We start from the raw sequence: 21,983 nt of genomic DNA, 5'->3' as shown, positions 1-21,983 counted from the left end.
AGCACATGACTTACCAGGTATGAAAGTGCCACCGCGCCCCGCAGGGAAGACCAGTGCAGGGCGTGGCCCCTGCTCTCAGAACTCCCTTCAGGTTCCCAACGTCCCAGCAACGACACCGCCACTGAGACGCAGGCGTTCTTCCAGCAAGTGAGTCCAGCCTGAACCAGCTTGCGGTCGGACGTGGGAAAGAGACGGAGTTCTTCCTCTCACCCATTTTATGATGTTGGGATATCACCGAACTTTTCATGATTTGGTTTACTTTATCTGGAACTAATCTACATGTCCCCAGACTTCCCCAGAGGATGAACATAAATCACGCTCATTTTCTTTCATTTCCCAATTTGGATAGCTCTAAGCAGAAGGCCCTCCGCTGGCCCTGAGGCTGCTGTGAGGGAAGCAAGGACGGCTCTCCCACAGCAACGGGCTCTCCCACGGCAACGGGATCGCTCCCCAGGGCGCCCTGCAGCCCTAAGCTTCCGGAATGCACCGAGGTCTGCGACAGAGGGCGGGCAGGATGGAGAAGAGCCCCTCCCCAACTCCACTGCACACCCGGTCGTCTGTGACCCCGACTAGCCTTCTTTGTGTCTGGCTTATCACAGATCTCCTAAGAAAGCTCAAAAACAGACCAGCAGGCTGAGCGTGACACAAAAGCCACGTGCTTGCATTCTCTTCTGTCACAAGTCCCTCTCCCCTCCCCTCCCCTTCTCCCTCTTCCCTTCCTCTAGTCTCTTTCCCATTTTTCTTCTCCTCCTCTCCTCTCCTCTCCCCTCCCTGTCCTCTCTTCCCCCTTCCCCTCTCCTCCCCTCTTCTCTTCCTTCTCCTCCTCTCCCCTCCCCTTCTCCCTCTTCCCCTCCTCTCCTCTCCTTCCCATTTTTCTTCTCCTCCCCTCCCCTCCCTCTCCTCTCCTCTTTAGCTACCCAGCCACAGAATTTCGTTCTCCAACCCAAAAGGTGAAGCCTCATGCTTATCCGCTCCTGTCAGTGTCCTGCGGATGCACCCAGAAAGGTCTCAGCCCACACTCTGTAGATCCTAGATCTAATCCACAGCTGGGCTATCCACTGTGTGAAAAATGGCTCATCCAAAAGAACTCTACAACCCGCCATGGCTAAAACGGCCTCTGATAAAGAAATGCAGCACTTCCTCAGGGGCATGGCTCCCCCAGGCAGCAGAGCACCCCTGGGGGCCCCTCCACAGGGCATGCAGGGTGCGCAGAGGCCAGCGGGCCCACCAGCACCTGGCCGCCCCATGCCACGCACATCTGGGTCTGCACATCTGGGTCTGTTCCGTGCAGGACCTGCCAGGCAGACCAAGGAGACAAGAAGGTGGACAGTCAGTATTTTAAGCTCTTGTTATTCTTTACTCATGTAATAGTTGAGGTTTCCTCTTCCCTTTTATTCATCCTCCTTTATGTTAGTACTACTTTCCATTATTATTATTATTATTATTATTATTATTATTAGGGGGAGAGGCAGGGACGATCAGACAGGCAGAGAGAGAGATGAGAAGCATCAACTTGTAGTTGTGGCACCTTAGTTGTTCTTTGATTGCTTTCTCGTATGTTCCTTGACCAGGGGGGTCCAGCTGAGCCAGTGACCCCTTGCTCAAGCCATCAACCATGGGGTCATGTCTGTGATCCCACGCTCAAGCTGGCGACCTCAGGGTTTCGAACCTGGGTCTTCAGCATCCAGGGTAGACATCCTATCAGCTGCACCACCACCTGTTGAGGCCCATTATTTTTTTAAGCAGTGAAAGGTTTACATTTTCTTAAATGGCTCACTTTGGAAATGGAAAGTTTTTGTATAAGAAACCTTGGGGGCTTTCCAAATACACTCCATTCTCAGAAAATTCAAAACTCTATCTTCAGCATCTTGTGAGTTGCAAATACTCCAGACTCAAGTGCAATCAATCACTGCCTTCAGCTGTGGACTCACCCGGCACCCGTCAGAGGTAGGGAGGGCACTGTTGGCTCCGCCAGCCAACAGAGCCAGAGGAAGGCCTGTGCCAGGCCGGCCAGGGAGAAGTGCCCAGTGTCCCGGGGAAGCCAATCCTGGAGGCTGCATGGAGGAAGCAATCACTGATCCTGGGGAGAGCCTGTGTTCTGGGAGTTTCTCCAGCAGATCAGACATGGGAAATGGCCAAGCTAGATTCACAGGACAGCAAAACACCGTGCCGGGGCCTGTGGAGGCGGGATAGGTACAGAGGCTGGTCCCCCAACAGGGACATTTTACAGAAACCCCCCCAGGAGATGCCGAGTCCACTCAGGTTGCAGACAGACGCAGAAATGTTCATGAGACAAAAGGGTCAGGAGCTGGTCGTTGAGCAATAGCAGCTTTGCCATACTCCGAGTGGAGTTGGTTCTGCACTGAGCTCTCTCCCCCCTGCTGCAATAGATTGAATAAAATCTCTCTTGCCGTTTTTAACAAGTATCTGGGGAGATGTTTCTTCTCTCTTACACCACAGACAAGCCACCTACCCCCATGTATAAGACGCTCCCATGGATAAGATGCACCTTTAATTTGGGGGCCCGAAATTTGAAAAAAAAAAAAAGTATTACATAAAGTTATTGAACTCAGTGTTATTCACCGTAAAATTCACACAACTCCTTATCTGCGTGAAAAAGCAGGAAATGCAAGTAAAAAAAAATCTACAACCACTGTATAAGACGCACCCAGTTTTTCGAAAAGAGTGCATCTTCTACATGGGGAACTACAGTAAATGCAATGAAGTGAGTGAGAAGAGAGACAGCCTGTAGGACTAGAGCCTCAGGTGGGACTCAGAGCAGGAGGTCTGGGTGACTGGGAGGTGCCTCAAGGGGCAAGGGGAAACAGCCAGCTCAATGGGGGGAGTCAGGTCTCCGGTCTCAAAACCCCGAGGGCTAAGCCTGTTGTGCCTGCACGGTGTGCCGTGGGTCTGCACAAACGAGGTCGCCACCTTCACAGTCTGTGTGAAGAAGAGTCAGAGAGGACGAAGAGCTCTTCCCTTTGTCCAGAAAGTTCACCTCCTCGTTTCTTTTTCTGATACATAAAATCATTTTATTAGAAAAAGTGTTTTTTTGTTATGTAATTAAGAATTAAGGATGGTCCTGGCCAGGTGGCTCAGCGAATAGAGCATCAACCTGGAGTGCCAGAGGTCACACGTTCGACCCCTGGTCAGGGCACCTATGAGAAGCAATCAATGAGTGCACAACTAAACGGAACAACTAAGTGGAACAACAAGTTGATGTTTCTCTCTTTCTCTCCCTTTCCCTCCTCTCTTCCTCTCTCTCTGTCTCTGTCTCTCTCTCAAATCAATGGGAAAAAATAAAGACTTGAGGTTTACATGGTTGCCCTGGGAAGAGTGTACATCTATAAATTCATATTTTCTACACAGTGGCAATGATTGCTGTTGGAAACTTTTCTGATGGCCGATTTTAATTGGCAAAGAACACAGAAAGAGGAGGAAACCACAATTTACCTTCTTCTCGGAGGAGGTGAAAGGGCAGAGGGTTATAACACAAGGGCACCAAATGTTTAACCTTGCCAAATTTACCTGTAATACAATTACTGAGTGGAGATTCTTATAAGGAAGAGAAACTAACAAATTGGAGCAAAGAAAAGAAATGTATTGAAGGACTAAGGTATCGCGCAGAACACAAGGGCTGACTGGTCTCCAGGACTCAGGAAAGACTCCAGGCCCCTGCGGTGCAGACGGTTTCTATAGAGGTCAACCCATAAAAGGATTCTATATACTATCATCATGTGACCTTCGAGTCCAAACTCCTATTCCCAGAATAAACAATCAAGCCTGCTGGAGACTAGATTCTGTGCCTGAATCAACCAGCTGTAACTGGGATGAGGTCACGCGCAGACAAGTGTGCCCTCTGAGAGAGGGGCGAGGGAAGTGCAATACACAGGGCTCCCTTCACACACGTCTTCCCAGCAGGAAGCTTTACCCTTGATAAAGCCCAAGCACATTCCTAAGGCTCTTCACATCCTCTGTTACCAGGAAAGTAAGCTGAGTAGGGACTCTTTCCTATGATGCAATGATGCCTTCTTCCAGCTGAGGAAGACAAGGCTGACAAAGCTAAGTTGACTTACCCAGGATCACAGAGAGACAAAGTACAGGAGGAGGTACTTAAGCCCGTGTCTCCTGAGCTACAAAATGAAATATGCGAGCGTAGAAGTAGGAGAGATGAGTGACTACATGTGTTGGCATTTATAAATAATAGATCAGAACCATCAGAACTGAAGAAATGTGGCCACTTTTGCTTTTCAATTAATCTACTTACAAGAAGGCAGGGGAAAGGGGAGGAGGGGCCAGAATACAGATGGAGAAGAAAGAAAAGCAAGAAATAAACTCAGATCAAGAGGGAGACTCCCGGAATCAGCACAGAAACATACCTTTAAGGCGTTCCTGACAGAAGCTATTCGTTGTCCCTCAATAGCTCTTCTCCCCTTACAATGTAGTAAAAGCATTCTTAGCAAAATGAATGGCTGCTCTGCTAAGGGCTACATTTCCAATTACCCTTCCAACTTGTGGCCACATGATTCTGGCCTATGGGATGTGACCAGAAGAGACATGTGCAAAATCTGTGTCACACTCTTTTGTGTGTGTGTATGACAGAGACAGAGAGAGGGACAGACAGACAGGAAGGGAGAGAGATGAAAAGCATCAATTCTTCGTTGTGGCACCTTAGTTGTTCATTGGTTGTTTTTCTCATATGTGCCCTGACCGGTGGCTACAGCAGACTGAGTGACCCCTCGCTCAAGCCAGCAACCTTGAGCTCAAGCTGGTGAGCCTTGCTCAAACTAGATGAGTTCTCACTCAAATTAGCAACCTCAGGTTTCGAACATGGGTCCTCTGCGTCCCAGTTCAACACTCTATCCACTACACCACCACCTGGTCAGGCTGTGTCATACTCTTAAATGGCATGTCATTTACCCTTTTCCTCTTCCAACACTCTGGAATGCAGAGTTAATCATAGGAGGTAAAGCAACCATGTTGGACCACGAGAAGCAAACCAAGTATGAGGAAGGAAGAGCCAAAGAATGGAAGAATCCTGGGTTCCTGATAATCGAGAAGCTACCAATCAATCACTGCCAACCCAGATGTATTTTCAAGTTCAAGAACTATCTTATAACAGTTATACTGAGGAAATAATAAGATGTTCTGCATCATGCACAGTATCCCAGGAGGCACTTGGTAAATGCTAATGTTTCCACGATTGATATACAAGCTAAAAATCCAAAAGAAAAATTTGGTGTATTTGGCAAGGGAATCAGTAGTAATGCCTATGTCTTCTCTATTTGTTTACTTTAAAATTTTAAATGATTCTATATCAATAGTAAAATGATTACTAAAGTGTATGTCACCAGGGAACTGAGATAGCAGCAGAGTAGGTGGAAATTACACTCAACTCCTCCCAGGACCAAACTGTAATTAGAGCTAAAGCAGAGAGCGATCAACCTGAATAACCAGCTGAGGACTAGTTGGAGAGAAGAATTACAACCAAGGTTTCACAGAAGAAGCAGCATGGAGACTGGTAGGAACAGTTGAGACTCAAAAAGGGCTGAGTTCTGCTCCCCCAGGCAGCAGCAGCTGAGACCCTGGAGGGATCTCAGCTGCAGAGCTTCCCCCTGAGAAGTGTAGGGTGTGGATCCCCAGGCGGGCTCCCCAGCTCAGAGCACCAGAGCCAGGAAGAGGTTTTATAACATCTGGCTGTGAATATCAGCAGGGATTCTGTGCACCAGAGAGTCTGCTAAAGACACAGGCATTCACTTAAAGGGCCAATACACAAAACCTCATTGGCAGCCAATCCCCCTGGGCTGCAGAGAAGGGAGGGTACAGCAGACTAGATTCAGGAGAGACTGAGGTTGGCGGGTCTGGGGAGAGAGCTGAAGGGACAGTGGCCAGGATCCCTGCTCTGAGCTTCTCTCCCACACCACAGACACTGTCTTTCCTGGGTGAAGCACTGCTCTCCTTGTGGCATCAGCCTGTGGAATGCAGCAGTGCCACCCTCTGTCCTCCCTCCTGTCCCACCTTGTGGGGTTTCTGCTCTGCTGAGAACCAGCTGGGTAGGCTGGGGTTTAGAGATATGGGTAGACTCGGGGGGTGTCAGAGACTGAGTTTTGTGGCTTTGGGGCAGGAGCTATCCCCCCCCCACCTTCCTGCAAACCTCACTGGTGCCTCCCACTCACAAGGGGAAACCTGCTAGCTCTACTCTTCAGGCCCCCCTGGCCCCACCCTCCTGACTTCTAGTGGCTCTGCCCTGCCCAGGTCTGGGAGGAATTGGGGACAGACTGAAATGTGTGGCTTTGGGGGAAAAGCCACTCCCCCCACATTCTCCCAAACCAAACCAGCAACTCCTCCTCATTGAAAATTCACTAACCCACCCTCCCAAATCCCCATAGCCCCACACTGCTGAGATCAGGCTAAAGGCAACATCTATGACAGACTGAGTTGAGTGGCTCTAGGATGGGGGCCATTTTCCCCTCGCACCTCTAGCCAGTGCAGAGCCTTCCTTTCACACGGCCAAATCTTAAATTGTTTGGGCCTGATAAACTCTGCTGGTCTTACCCTGATGGCTCCCTGAGACCCGACCCCACAACAAATGTGTGCAAGCACCCAGTAGGTAGCTGCTAGACTTGGTATATATACCAGGACATTTGCTGACCAGCTTCAGACCCAATACTGACACAGCATTTGAACTTGTATCAATCTAGTGAACACCACCTGCTCCGACCTGGTGACTCACGGAAAACCTACCTCATGAAACATAAGTACCACCAGAGGCTCTTCCAGTGACTCAATCTAATGAGCAGCTAGCAGGTACAAGGCTATCATTTAAAATTGAAGGACAAGTAAAGAGCTTTTCAGGCAAGAAATATTTAAAGGAGTTCCTTACCACCAAATCAGTATTACAAGAAATGTTAGAGGGTCTTCTTGAAGAAGAAGGAGGAGGAGAAGGAGAAAGAGGTAGAGAAAGAGAAAGAGGAAGAGGAGGAGAACAGAGGAACATAGTTAAAAGAATAAAATGGAAGTAAATACCTATCAGTAATCACTTTAAATTTAAATGGCTGAAATGCTCCAATCAAAAGACATAGGGTAGTGGAATGGATAAGAAAACAAGACCCATATATATGCTGACTACCAAAGACCCACCTCAAAATAAAAGTTACACACAAATTAAAAAAAAAAGAATGAGAAGATACTCTATGCAAATAAAAAATTTTAAATGTTGGGGTAGTAATACTTAGACAAATAGACTTTAAAATAAAGGCTTTAAAGGACAAAGAAGGACACTCCATAATGTTAATGGGAGCAAACCAACCATGAGATATAACCCTGGTAAACATTTAGGCACCCAACATAAGAGCATCTAAATATATAAAGTAAATCTTAATGGACATAAATGGAGAGATAAAAAGTAATACAGTCACAGTAGGGGATTTTAACACCACATTGATGACAATAGAAAGATCTTCAAGACAGAAAATCAACAGGGAAACAGTGGCCTTTAATGACACACTAGATCAGATGGATTTTGTTGATATCTTCAGAGCATTTCAAATCAAAGCAGCAGCACATACATTTTTTTTTCTGAGTGCACATGGTACATTTTTTAGAATAGGCCATGTATTAGGACAAAAAACAAGTCTCAATAAATTTAAGAAGACTGAAATTATATCAAGTATCTTCTCTGACCTTAATGGTATGAAACTAAAAGTTAATCATAAGAGAAAAATTGAACACATTCAAACTCATGAAGGCTATATAACATGTTACTAAACAATGGGTGAGTTAACAATGAGATCAAAGAAGAAATCATGAAATAGCTTGAAACAAACAAAAGTGAGAACACAACAACCCAAAATATACAGGACACAGCAAAAACAGTCCTAAGAGGGAAATTGAGAGTATTGCAGGCCTACCTCAAGAAACAAGAAAAATCTCAAACATTGATCTTTATACCTAAAGGAACTAGAAAAAGAACAAAACCCAAAGTGAGTAGAAGAAATAATAGAGATCATAGCAGAAATAAATAAAATAGAGTAAAAAAATACAAAAATTAATAAAAATAAGAGCTGGTTCTTTGAAAAAATAAACATTGATTAACCATTAACCAGACTCAGCAAGAAAAGAGAGAAAAAATCTGAATAAATAAAATCAGAAATGAAAGAGAAGTTAGAACTGACACCACAGAAATACAAAAAATTGTAAGAAAATTTTATGAACAACTATATGCCAATAAATTGGACAATCTGGAAGAAATGGATAAATTCGTAGAAACATATAATATTCCAAAAATGCATCAGGAAGAATCAGAAAATCTAAATACAGCAATTACAACTAATGAAGTTGAAGCAGTAATAAAAAAAAATCACAACAAAATAAAGTCCTAGACTAGATTGGCTTTACAAGTAAATTTTATCAAACATTCAAAGAAGTAACACCTATTCTTTTCAAACTACTCTAAAAACTTCAAGAGGAGGGAAGACTTCCAAGCTCATTTTATGAGATCAACAATCATTATCATAATTCCAAAACCAGATAAAGACACTACAAAGAAAGAAAATTATAAGCCAATATCTCAGATGAATATAGATGCTAAAATACTCAATAAGATATTAGCAAACCAGATCCATGATTTGCTTCTACCACTTTTATTCAACATAGTACTAGAAGTACTAGCCACAGCAATCAGACAAGAAGAAGAAATAAAAGGCATCCAAATTGGAAAGGAAGAAGTAAAATGGGATATTATTTGTAGATGACATGATACTATATAGAGAAAACTCTAAAAAATCTACCAAAAAACAAACAAACCTCTACTAGAACTGATAAATGAATTCAGTATAGTCACAAGATACAAAATAAATATCCAGAAATCAGTTTCATTTTAATACACCAATAATGATCTATCAGAAAACAAACCTAAAAAAAAAATCCCATTTATACTTATATCAAAAATTAAAATAAAATACCTAGGAATAAATTTGACCAATGATGTAAAAGATTCATACTCAAAAAATTAAGAAAGCCCTGAAAATTAAATAAGACACTGAAGAAAGAAACTGAAGAAGATACCAGATACCTATGTTCATGGATGGGAAGAAGTAACACCATTAAAATGTCCCTATTCTGCCTCAGAGAAAGGTTTTTCATTACAGTACAAATAATACCTGTTTTGTTGTTCTGTCTGAATTTCCACATGTCTGAAGACAAATTTTTTTATATCCACTTTTGGCCATTTTGTACAATTTTGAAATAAAATTAAACCAATCCAAAAAGATGTCCATATTGCCCAAACCAACTTATATGATATATCCAATACAGTTCCACCTGTCACCAAAAAAAGCCGGGGCCTGGAACAAGTCTGCCTCACCCTGGCTGGTAGTTTGTGGGATTTTGACTTTATGCAGGAAAGGTTTCACAACATCTGAGTCCAGGTGACTTTGAGAGTACATGTATTAAAGCTGGGGACAGTGGAACAAAGCAAGGGCTTCGGGTAGAAGCAGCCACAGGAGCGAGCCTGAGCAGTGCTCTGCTGTGGCTCCCTAGAAACATTACAGGAAAGAAGTGAGCCAAGGCGGGGCTGCTTTTAGTTCACTGGCCAGAGAAAAAAGCGGCCTTGAAGACAGGTACAAGGGGCAAGCCCCAATGAGCCGCTGCTGCCTGCTGCCTGCTGCTCCCCTGGTTGCAAGTCTCCAAGGAAAGCTCAGAGCTCAGGAGAGAAAAATAAAGATGCCGCCCTGAGAGGGAAGGAAGGCGGCAGCACGCTCCAGAGAGCCCGCGCCACGGCCTTTGTCTTACGGGTTTCACCTCTCTTCTGCCTCGGGAACCTTAGGGGAGGTCTTAGGGAAGAGCTGCAGTAGAGGATCATCAGCTTTCCAGGTGTGATCTGTAATATGAGGATGCACTACAATGAGCGTCTAGAGGAGTCTGGGATCATTTCTCTGGTCAGCTTCCCTGCTTTACTTTTATCTTGGGTCTATCTGGCTCTAACTGGGTTTATGCTATTTGTCCCCCTGACTTCATCCACCCTTTGGTCTATCTGGCACAAATGGAACTAATTGGGTCTGTTACTTTTCTCCCTGACCAGGGTGGTTTAAACTACTTATTCCCTGGTCATGGAGGAGAGGTGTAAACCGCTTGCTCTCAAGTGTCTTTGGTTAGAGAAGATTAGGTCCTGCAATCCACTAGCTGGCTGTACACTGGTTACATTGTTTGGCCTTGTTTAATTACTTTGTCTCGGTTTCCCCATTCCATCTGCCAAGGAATTTTCCGGGCTTCTTACTGTCTTACCTCACTACCAAGACACCAATGGCTTAATTCCCAGAACTAGAACAAATAGTCCAAAAACATATGTGGAACCACAAAAGACTCCAGCTAGCCACAACAATCTTGAGAAATAAGAACCAAGTTGGAAGAATCATGCTACTTGATATCAAATTACACTACCGGGCCATAGTAAGCAAAAGAGCATAAAAACAGATACATAGATCAATGGACCAGAATAGAGACCCCAGAAATAAACCCATGCCTATATGGTCAATTACTATTTGACAAAGCAGGCAAGAGCATATAATAGAGTAAAACAGTCTATTCAATAAATGGTGTTGAGAAAATTGTAAGATACACATGCAAAAAAAAAAAAAAGAAATTAGGTCACCTTCTTATTCCACGCACAAGAATCAGTTCAAAATGGATTAAAGCAGGGGTAGTCAACCTTTTTATACCTACTGCCCACTTTTGTATCTCTGTTAATAGTAAAATTTTCTAACCCCCCACTGGTTCCACAGTAATGGTGATTTATAAAGTAGGGAAGTAACTTTACTTTATAAAATTTATAAAGCAGAGTTACAGCAAGTTAAAGCATATAATAATAATTACTTACCAAGTACTTTATGTCATATTTTCGCTAAGTTTGGCAGAATAAATGTTTATAAAACAACTTACTATAGATAAATCTATCTTTTTATTTATACTTTGGTTGCTCCACTACCGGCCACCATGAAAGCTGGAATGTCCACTAGTGGGCGGGAGGGACCATGTTGACTACCACTGGATTAAAGAGTTAAATGTTTCACTCAAAACCATAAATATCTTAGAAGAAATATAGGCAGTAAAATCTCAGATATTTCTCATAGCAATATATTTTTTGTGATATATCTTCTCGAGCAAGGGAAACAAAATAAAAAAATAAACTAATGGGACATCAAATTTAACAAGGTTGCACAGCAAAGGAAACAATCAATAAAATGAAAAGACAATCCACTGAATGGGAGAATGAAATACATTCCCCAATAATACATCTGATAATGGGTTAATACCCAAAATTTATAAAGAACTTATGTAGCTCAACACAAAAACAAAAACAATCTAATTAAAAAATGGGCAAAGGACCTGAATAGATACTTCTCCAAAGAGGACATACAGATGGCCAATGAACATAAGAAAAGATCTAATCATCAGAGAAATGCAAACTAAAATCACAATGAGATAACACCTCATACCTGTCAGAATGGCTATCATCAGTAAATTCACAAACAACAACTACTGGTGGGGATGTGGAGAAAAGGGAACCCTCGTGCACTGTTGGTGGGAATGCAGACTGGTGCAGCCACTGTGGAAAACAGTATGGAGTTTCCTCAAAAAATTAAAAATGAAACTGTCTTATGACCCAGCGATTTCACTAGTGGGAATATATCTGAAGAAACTCAGAACAGCAATTTGAAAGAATACATGTACCCTAAGTTGTTTACAGATATGGAAGCAGCCCAAGTGTCCATCAGTAGAGGAGTGAATACAAAAGCTGTGGTCCATCTACACAGTGGAATATCACACAGTCATAAAAAAGGAGGAAATCTTACTTTTTGTGACAGCACGAGTGGACTCGCAGAGTATAGTGTTAAGTGAAATAAGCCAGTCAGAGAAAGACAAGTACCATATAATCTCATTTATATATGGAATCTAATGAACAAAATAAACTAACAAACAAAATAGAAACAGACTCCCAGAGACAGAGAACAGACCGACAGCTGTCGGGTCAGAGCGGGGTGGAGGGCTGGGTGAAAAGGTGAAGAGATTGAGCAAAAAACCAAAAACCAAAAAACTCAAAAATTTATAAACATAGACAACAGTCTGGTGATGAGCAGAAGAAAGGGAGTGGGGGAGGCAGAAGAGAGAGAGGAGGAACAACGGTGAGAAAAGGAGGCCTGAGGTGTCCACTTGGGGTGGTGAGCACACAATACAGTGTATGGATGGCGTCTATAGCATTGTACCCCCAAAACCTATGTAATTTTATTAACCAATGTCACCCCAATAAACGCACTTAAAAAATAATACATTTGTAAAGCTATCCAAGAAAGAAACAGTATAATAAAATTGCAGGTATTTTCTAAAAATTAAAAACAATAATACTAAAACAAAAACAAAAAAACCCCAAAACAACAATAATAATAATAACTTATATGTCATCAACTGAAATTGTTAAATGCTTAGAATTTTAACACAAGTATTCCTCTTCAAGGAATTTATTTTCTTCTCATAGGGAAACTTTTTTCCAGATAGTTCTGTTATAAATCCAGCTACAATGACTGTAATTATATACTTCTGGCTCTTGTGTGAGGTGTTCTTCATAGACCAAACATTTTTTAAAATACAAAATTTTAATTACTGCTGTGAACATTCAATATTTTAAGCTCTTTATTATTAAAAAAGAATTCAAACACACACACAATGAGAGAACATAATATAACGGGCCCCCGCGCACCGCACCTCTGGCAGATCTGTGGGCGACGCTGCCTTCTCCGCACGGCCGCGGGCGCTTCCAACCCTCCCGAGTAGGGGGTTTCCAGGCATATCCCCCACATTACATCACTTCATCTGGAAATAGTGTGTATACATCTCAGGATAAGGACTCTTTTAAAAACAATCTCCTCATAGCTTTATAACACCCAATAAAGTCAATAATTATTTATTACCAGAATACAGTGTTTAATTTCCCTTCGTTATCTCATAATTTTTTTTAATTTATTCATTTTAGAGAGGAGAGAGAGGGAGGGAGGGAGAGAGAGAGGGGGGGGGAGAGAGACAGGGGGGAGGAGCTGGAAGCATCAACTCCCATATGTGCCTTGACCAGGCAAGCCCAGGGTTTCGAACCAGCGACCTCAGCATTTCCAGGTCGACGCTTTATCCACTGCGCCACCACAGGTCAGCCCATCTCATAATTTTTATTTTTATTTTTGCAGGATCCAAATAAATTGCATGCCTTGCAACCAGGTGATGTGTCTCTTTTAATGTACATATGACTAGACTTTGATGGGAAAGACCAAGGAACTTCCGGCTTGCGGGAGCCCTGCTGCTTGGAGTCCCTGTGACGTCCTCACACTGCATCTCTCAGCTAGACCTGCAACGGCTTCAGCCCAGGACCGCTGCCGGCCCCTGTTTTCAGGGCAAGTTCATCACCTTGGTCCTCAGGCCTGGGCCAACCCAGAGTAAGGGCTGGCCCAGAGTCCGGCATCCAATCCCATCTTGGGCCAAAGCATTTCTAGTCCTTTTCAGGACAGGCTTCAGCTAGGATAGCAACAGGACTCCTGGGGAGGGCCGGGTTTCCCCGAGAAGGAGCCCAGCCTGGTTCACGAAAGCCTGGAAGTTCTTCCCCAGGTTGAGAAGGCCGTGCTGAGAACGAGTGAGCTTGTAAAATGGTGTCTCAGAGACCTAAGAGAACACGTAGGACCATGGTCAGCAAACTTTCTCTGCAAAGGGTCCGAGAGCAACCATTGCAGCCTCGGCAGGCTGCGTGGCCTCTGTCGTATTTCTTCAATTCTGCGGTTGCGTGAGAGCAACCACAGGCAGGACCTACAAGAGTGCGACTGTGTTTGAGGAAAACTTTACTTGCGGGTTCAAACCTGAACTTCACATAATTTTCATGAAATATAATATGTATTACTATATATCTTATAATTATACATTGTTATATTATACTATGAAAGAGTGTAATCATTTGTGTCATGAAATATTCTTCTTCTTCTAATTTGTTTTCCACCATTTAAAAAACGTGAAAACTGTGAATGGCTTGCTGGCCAGATGTAAACAGACGGCAGATCAGATTCGTTGGCCTGTAAGCCAAAATGTTCCCAATCCCTGGTCTAGCCCAACCTTCTCAATTCCTTTTACGGAGAATTAAACTGAGGACCAGAGAGGTGATTTAATTCACCCAAAGCCACACAGCAAGCTGATGACAGTGGCCAAGTTAGAGCCCAAGTCTTTGTCCCTTGAAATGCATGAAAGAGTGGACTATGCGAGAAGCAGTATACTCAAGGATCACGCAAAAGGCCAAGGACAGAAAACGGGAGTTTCTACTCAATGCCATACGGATACATAGTGACAACAGAGAACCTGACTGCAGTGTGCGTTTCCTAGTAACCATAGCCTCTCTGATGAAAGATGGCTCCAACTTTGTTATTTATATCCTATTTCCCCATAGGGAGGAGGGTGAGGGATTTGTTTATATCTGGTTACAAGAGCCAGGGAAACCCAGATCTACCATCTTAGGATAGACACAAACCGTATAGCCACGGCTGCCGGGAGACGAGAGAAGGCAAGTATCGCTGTCGTGCACAGTGCTGTCCCTGTCACCAACAACAAGGGTCACACACAGCCATCGCTGACTGTGTGACATCAATAAATAACAGACGGCGTGAGGGGAGCGGGGCGGGAAGGGAAGCATTCCTATTTATACTCTCCGGGGGCAGTCATCACGAAAACCTCTCTGCACCTTGTTCGTTCCTGGGAGCATCTGTTGATGCTGCCTGCCTTTGGGCTTGGTTAGCACTGCTTTGCCTCAGGTTCCTAGAATTAGGTCCCTGGGTCTGATGGGCGTCCTTGGTTCCACAGAAAATGGGTGATCCGAAGCCCAGGGAGAGAGCACATAGCAATGCACAAAACCACAAGCAGCCTACCAGTGGACGGGGGTTCGTGGGCCCGAGTCGGAGATTCTATGGGGAATTGTGTAGAATTGACAAATTCGGCCAAAATCAGAGAACGTGAACCCTGAAGGGGCTGAGGTTTATCTACTGTTATCCAACATCTCCCCCCTCCTTTTTTTTTTGTACTTCCAGACGCTCAGAGAGGGTGAATGACTTCCATAAGATCACACGGCAGATTTGCTGAGCCCACGGCTCATTACTCACTGCCCCGTGACCTTCCTGTTGTCTGAACAGCCTGGGAAACAAGGCAGAGGCTTCCTCCAGGCGGGCAGAGGCGGAGCACCAGCCTGACAATAGGGCGGGGCCTCACCTCCGGGCAGAGGCGGAGCACCAGCCTGACGATGGGGGCGGGGCCTCACCTCCTCCCGTCCACAAATGCAAGCAGACAGCTCTGTGTCACCGCACAGTCATCCGGCATAGTTGGAAAGTGACATCTGTGAAAAGAATGAGGGAGATAAGCTCCAAAACCACCACCACTCCATCTGTGTGCTGCTTTCCCATCACTAAGGACCTCACAGCATCCCCGAGTTTTGTAATGACTGTGAGAGTTGGTAACCAAGCAGGAGTTGTTATCCCTGCTTTGAAGAGAAACGGCAAAAAAGTCATCAACCCCTGCCATGTGCCACTGTTCTAAATGCTTCTGAAGTAATGAATCCTCATAATGACCCACCAAGCTGGTTAAAATGGTTTCCTTATTTAACAAGAGTAGAAACTGAGGCACAGAGCGGTTAAATGATTGGCCCACGATCACTGACAATGTGCAGATATGGTGGACACACCCTAGGATGACCCCCCCCCCCCAGCAGGTCACGCTTCTGTGGAATATACTCCCCTGACATGGTGGTGGGACCTGTACTTATCAGCAGGATATGGGAGAAAGAAGGGCAGTTCATAATGATAAAGAGGTCAATTTTCCAAGAAGACATAACAATTCTTAGTGTGTATGCACCTAGCAACAGAGTATCAAATTTTGTGAGGCAAAAATTGATGGAATTGCAAGGAAAAAGAGATGAATCCACTATCATAGCTGGAGACTTTAATACCCTTGTATCAGAAATGGGCAGATCTAGCAGGCAGAAAATCAGTAAGGACATCATTGAACTCAACAACATTGTCAATGAATGGAATATAATTGACATCTATAGACTGCTTTATCCAACAATAGCAGAATACACATTGTTCTCAAGCTCACATGGAATGTGTACCAAGATAGAGCACATTTGGGCCATAAAACACATCTAACATAGTATAAAATGTCAGGTTGGGGCCCACATTTTTGGCCATACAACACACCTACCTGGTTGACTGGTTGACCTCTGAGAGTTGTTATGAAACTTAACAAATTTAAAAGAATAGAAATCATACAACATCTGCTTTTAGATTATAATGAAATTAAACTGGAAATCAATAACAGAAAGATAACTGGAAAATCTCAAAGCCTGTGGAGATTAAACAACATGCCTCTAAATTACATTACACATGGATCAAGCCCTGGCTGGTTGGCTCAGTGGTAGAGCGTCGGCCTGGCGTGCAGAAGTTCCTGGTTTGATTCCCGGCCAGGGCACACAGGAGAAGCGCCCATCTGCTTCTCCACCCCTCCCCCTCTCCTTCCTCTCTGTCTCTCTCTTCCCCTCCCACACGAGGCTCCATTGGAGCAAAGATGGCCCGGGCACTGGGGATGGCTCCTTGGCCTCTGCCCCAGGCACTAGAGTGGCTCTGGTTGTGGCAGAGCAATGCCCCAGAGGGGCAGAGCATCGCCCCTTGGTAGGCAGAGCATCGCCCCCTGGTGGGCGTGCCGGATGGATCCCAGTCGGGCGCGTGCGGGAGTCTGTCTGTCTCTCCCCGTTTCCAACTTCAGAAAAATACAAAAAATACCAAAAAAAAAAAAAAAATTATATTACACACGGATCAAGAAGAAATCTCAGGATAAATTTTAAAATACTTTGAACTAAATAAAAATGAAACACCACTTATCAAAATTTGTGAAATACAACAAAAATAGTGCTCAGAGGGGAAATTTATAAGCATTGAATGTATAGATTAGTAAAGAAAGATCTAAAATTAATAAATCAAGTTTCTACCTTAGGAAACTAAAGAAAAATAAAAGAGAAAACTAAACCCAAAATAAGGTGAAGAAAATAAATAATAAAAATCAGAGCAGAAATTAATGAAACTAAAAACAGAAAATCAATAAAAACAAAAGGTGGTTTTTGAAAAGATCCATAAAATCAATGAGCCTCTAGCCAGGCTAAGGAGAGAGAGAGAGAGAGAGAATGCAAATGACTAATATTAGAAATGAAAGCCTGACCAGGCAGTGGCACAGTGGATAGAGCATCGGCCTGGGATGCAGAGGACCCAGGTTTGAAACCTCGAGATTGCCAGCTTGAGTGCAGGGTAGCTATCTTGAGTGTGGAATCATAAACATGACCTCATGCTCACTGGCTTGAACCCAAAGGTCACTGGCTTGAAGCCCAAGGTCACTGGCTTGAGCAAGGGGTCACTGGCTCGGCTGTAGCCCCCAGGTCAAGGCATATATGAGAAAGTAATCAATGAACAACTAAGGTGTCATAATGAAGAATTGATGCTTCTCATCCCTCTCCCTTCCTGTTTGTTCCTGGCTGTCCCTTTCTGTCTCTCTCACTTAAAAAAAAAAAACAAAATGGAAGAGGGGACATCATTACAGATCTCATGGACATTAACAGAATAATAAAGGATTACTCTGAATAACTCTCTGCTCACAAATTTGTAACTGACCAATGCCTTGAAACTGACCAATGCCTTGAAAGACACAATCTGCCAAAAAAACACAGAGAGGCCATCTTTAACACAGCCAAGAACACAGTAAGGCCAAGGTGGTATCCCATCACCTTGAGTACGGTACATTATATGGCAAAGGTGAAGGAATTTTGCAGATGTAATTAAGACCCCTAATCAGTTTGACTTTTAGCTAATCAAAAGGGAGATGACCCCAGTTGGACCTGACCTAATTAAGTGAGTTCTTTGTAAGAGATTATAGGCTTCCCCCAAGATCAGAGACCTGAAGCATCAGAGACTCCCTTTTTTCCACTGTTCTTCAAGAAACAAGTTCTAAAGTCACAAGGAAAGAAATTCTGCCAACAACTCTGTGAGCTTAGCAGAGGACCCTGAGCCTAGATAAGAACTCAAGGCCTGGTCAATGCTTGGATTGCAGGCTTGTGAGACCCTGAGCAGACGACCAGCTAAGCCATGCCTAGACTCCTGACTCATGGAACCTGTGAAGTAATAAATAAGTTTTGTGTCAAGTGGCTCATCTACAGTAATTTGTTAGGCAGCAGTAGCTAACTTGTATAGTAGAGGAGCAAAGATTCCCAGCCAAACAATCCGACCCCAGGACATGTGTTTTAAATGCTGGTTCTTGGGTTCTTTCTGATCCCAAATGAGAGGTCCCCCACAAAACACCCGCCAAACAATTTTTTAATTCTCCCATCAACTAGGTGTCTTACAATCAAATACATTTCTTGACTACCTAGAGTTAGACTCCCCAGGTTTAAGAGCTCAGCTCATTTTAATAGCAAGTATCAAGTCACCTGTACTTCTGACCAACCAGCTATAAATTGGGGGTTCCTACACCCCCTTCTTCAGATTCAGTAATTTACTAGAATGGCTCAGGAAGTCACCTCGCTTATGCATGCCAGTTTATGACAAAGGATAAAAATAAACAGCCCAATGAGGAGGGATAGAGGGAGCGTGAGGTCCAGAAGGGTCCCAAGTACATGAGCCTATTCCTCAATGGAGCTGGGGTGTGCCATCCTCCTGGTACACGGATGCATTCAGCAACTGGAAAGCTTCCCAAGTCCCATGGTTCCGGGTTTTTACGTAGGTTGCATAACGTAGACATGATTGATTAAATCCCTGGCCATTGATGACTGGCTCAACCTCCGGTCCATTTCCGCTCCTCAGAGACTGGGGTCTGGGACCGAAATTTTCAGGGTTATCATCAGGGCTTGGTGTTCCTGGTGGCCAGCCCTGTCTGAAGCCATCGAGGGGACCAGTCAAGCCTCCCTAGAACCAAAAACAGTCTCATCGCCCTTGTCACTCAGGAAATTCTAAGGGTTTTAGGAGTTCTATGACAGGTACTATGGACAGTGACCAAATATATATTCTTCCATCATACTATTCAGATGAGGACTGGGACTCACACCAGCGACTAAGTGACCAGCCAAAGGCTACCTGGCCGTGACTGGGGGGCTGGCTCAGGGCCAGTGTCCCGGTCTGCTCACTTTAGGACTTTTGACTTCTAGCTCTATCCCGGCCCTGAGCTGCTACCCCTAAGGTACATAAAGGCAGGAAAAAAATAAAACTTGTAAGAGAGAATATTTAACATGTAAGAGACAAGAAAACATTGGTTAATGGTTAGGCATTTTCACATAAGGCATATTCATTATGATTCTATGAGCTAAGTCAAAGGGGGTAAGAAAAGTCAAGCTCAGGGAGATGAACATCTCCAAGGTCACAGTCATGACAAGGCTATTGGATTTGACCCTGGGCCTGACACGCTCTCTCTCCACACCAAAGAACAGAAGGAGAATACAGCAAAACCATCTTCAAGTTTCCAGTGGACTGGTAAAATTCTTTTAACAAGGACTATAATCAGGAAATTTCCATCTCCACAGGTATTAAAACTAAAGAAAATGAATGATAATTAAAGCATAAAGGATTTAATTTAATCCTAAGGAAGAGTTTTGCAGGGGTAAGGTTAATTAAGCACTAATAAGATTTTTTTTTTTTAAATCAAAGTCTCCAAAATTTCACTTCCTGATTTCTGTTTATGAAGCATCATATGAAAACAGCAAGAAAAAAGGTTGGGGATGATTTTGCAAACTGGTTAAAATGCTTGCAAGCACTAGGTTTTCAAATTTCAGTGTAAGACTAAATCGAGTCAATGTCTATAAAGACCAGTCATAGCTTTCTGGTAAACTATAGCAAATGTTAACAACATTAAGTTTTTGCATACTAATTTCCAAGTTTGGAATAAATCCTGGCTTTTCTCATGAAATCAGTGGTATTATTTTTCCAAATCATCAACAAAGAAAGCAAATGGATCCAGGTGCAGAGCCCTGCATGTACACAGCACATTTCCTTTCCAGGGGAATAATCTCTACACCATCACCCCCAGCCCCACAGCTCAGCTGCAAAACTCTCTTCCTCCGCTGGCCGGCTGAGTACTTGCTCTTTCTGCTGCTGCGGCAGGCCCATTGCTACCTGAGACCCCATATTCAGCCCTAGTCCATTGATGCACCTGGTGTAGTCTTGGGACAGAAGTTTTAGGTGATTTCATATGCCATGGGGTGGAGGCAAGGGCATTACAGATATTGAAGAGGGCAGCTCCAGGTCCTAGATATTTCTGTACCCCTCCCCTGCTCTATTCCTCAAGACCTGGCCCAGGATCCACAATCCCTTCTCTTCTCCCCCACCCCCCTTCTTACAGCCAAAATGCCCAACAAAGCGGTGGTTTCCTCTGATGTGGAAGAGTTACCTGCTTAACCCTTGGTGTATTCCAGAGGTCAGCCTTTCCATCTGTAGAACCTGATCAACATCTAACTGAAAAGAGAGAGAAAGCAGGGAAGTGAAGACAGCATTTTTCTTTTTTTTAGGAAGATTGAGACAGACAGACAGGAATGGAGAGATGAGAAGTATCAACTCATAGTTATGGCGCTTTAGTTGTTCATTGATTGCTTTCTCATATGTGCCCTGACTAGGGGACTCCAGCAAAGCAAGTGACCCCTTGCTCAAGCCAGTGGCCGTGGGCTCAAGCCAGTGACCATGGAGTCATGTTCATGATCCCATTCTCAAGCCAGAGACCCTGCACTCAAGGTGGCAAGCTCAGGGTTTGGAACCTGGGTCCTCAGCATGCCAGGCTGATGGTCTATCCATTGCAGCACCACCAGTCAGGCAGCATTTTTCTTTTAAATTAAAAAAGGCGGGACCATGAATTCTAACTAAGGAATAAAAGGAATAAGAGGGGTTGGGGGAGGGATGTTCAAAAGCAATAATGAAATTTGACCATATGTAGCAAAAGTCTTTATTTTTATTTATTCATTTTTTAGAGAAGAGAAACAGAGAGAGAGAGAGAGAGAGAGAAAGGGGGGAGGAGCAGGAAGTATCAACTCCCATATGTGTCTTGATCGAGCAAGCCTAGGGTTTCGAACCAGCGACCTCAGCGTTCCAGGTCGACGCTTGATCCACTGCGCCACCACAGGTCAGACCACAAAAGTCTTTAAAATGACCATAGTCTTTGATTCAAGCATTCCATTTCTGGGGATTAAACAATGGGAAGATAAATAAGGAATAAGTGAACTACCATTTTCATGGATTAGAAGTCTTGACATGGTAAAGGTCTGAAATTATCCCCATTTCACAGATGAATACACTGAGGCATAAAGAGGTTAAATAACATGTCCAAGGCCATAAAGCTAGTACGAGGTGAAACCATGCTTCAGAACTAAGCAATCTGGACCCAGAAGCCACGCTGTTTACCTCCCTGCTCCCCGCCCGTCCTCTGTGACCCCAGAGCGTTGGCCCCTCTGCGCGTGTCTCTGTCCTTCTCAGGAAGAGCAGGAACCGCATCTTATACACTGTGGCATCTCCAAGTGTCCATCCGGTACACGGGAAATACTCAATATACAATACAATATGTTTCTTAACCAAAACTATTTTTTAAACCAATAGGATGGTTTATCAGTAAGTTGCCTAATCACTGGAATTTATAATTCCACCTCCACAGAAATCTCTGTAAATCAGGACACAGACATAGCCCCAAATATACATATTTAATAGTGATTCTTAAGAAAAATAGATTTCTTAGCTACTCCCCTTTCTTGGTTTTGTTTTGGCTCATTAAATAATTTAAATGGGAGGCCCAGAATTTTATTTTTTTATTTTTATTCATTGACTTTAGAAAGAGGAAGAGAGAGAGAAAGGGAGAGACAGAGAACACTGATCTCTTTATCCGGGCACTCACCAGTTGACTCC

The 21,983-nt window shown here is 43.8% G+C and overlaps 1 protein-coding gene across 1 annotated transcript in view; it reads left to right on the top strand.

The window, feature by feature from the left end:
• Positions 1 to 1,101: 1,101 nt before the first annotated feature.
• MINDY4B (MINDY family member 4B) overlaps positions 1,102 to 21,983 on the top strand; it is a 63,109-nt gene continuing 42,227 nt past the window's right edge. The window contains exon 1 of the mRNA XM_066240789.1: positions 1,102 to 1,204. Coding sequence (XP_066096886.1) covers positions 1,102 to 1,204 — 103 coding nt within the window. The remainder of the gene's footprint in view (positions 1,205 to 21,983) is intronic.

The sequence above is a fragment of the Saccopteryx bilineata genome, chromosome 8, assembly GCF_036850765.1.
Source record: "Saccopteryx bilineata isolate mSacBil1 chromosome 8, mSacBil1_pri_phased_curated, whole genome shotgun sequence".
NCBI classification, from domain to species: Eukaryota; Metazoa; Chordata; class Mammalia; order Chiroptera; family Emballonuridae; genus Saccopteryx; species Saccopteryx bilineata.
This window is presented reverse-complemented; position numbering and strand designations above follow the sequence as displayed.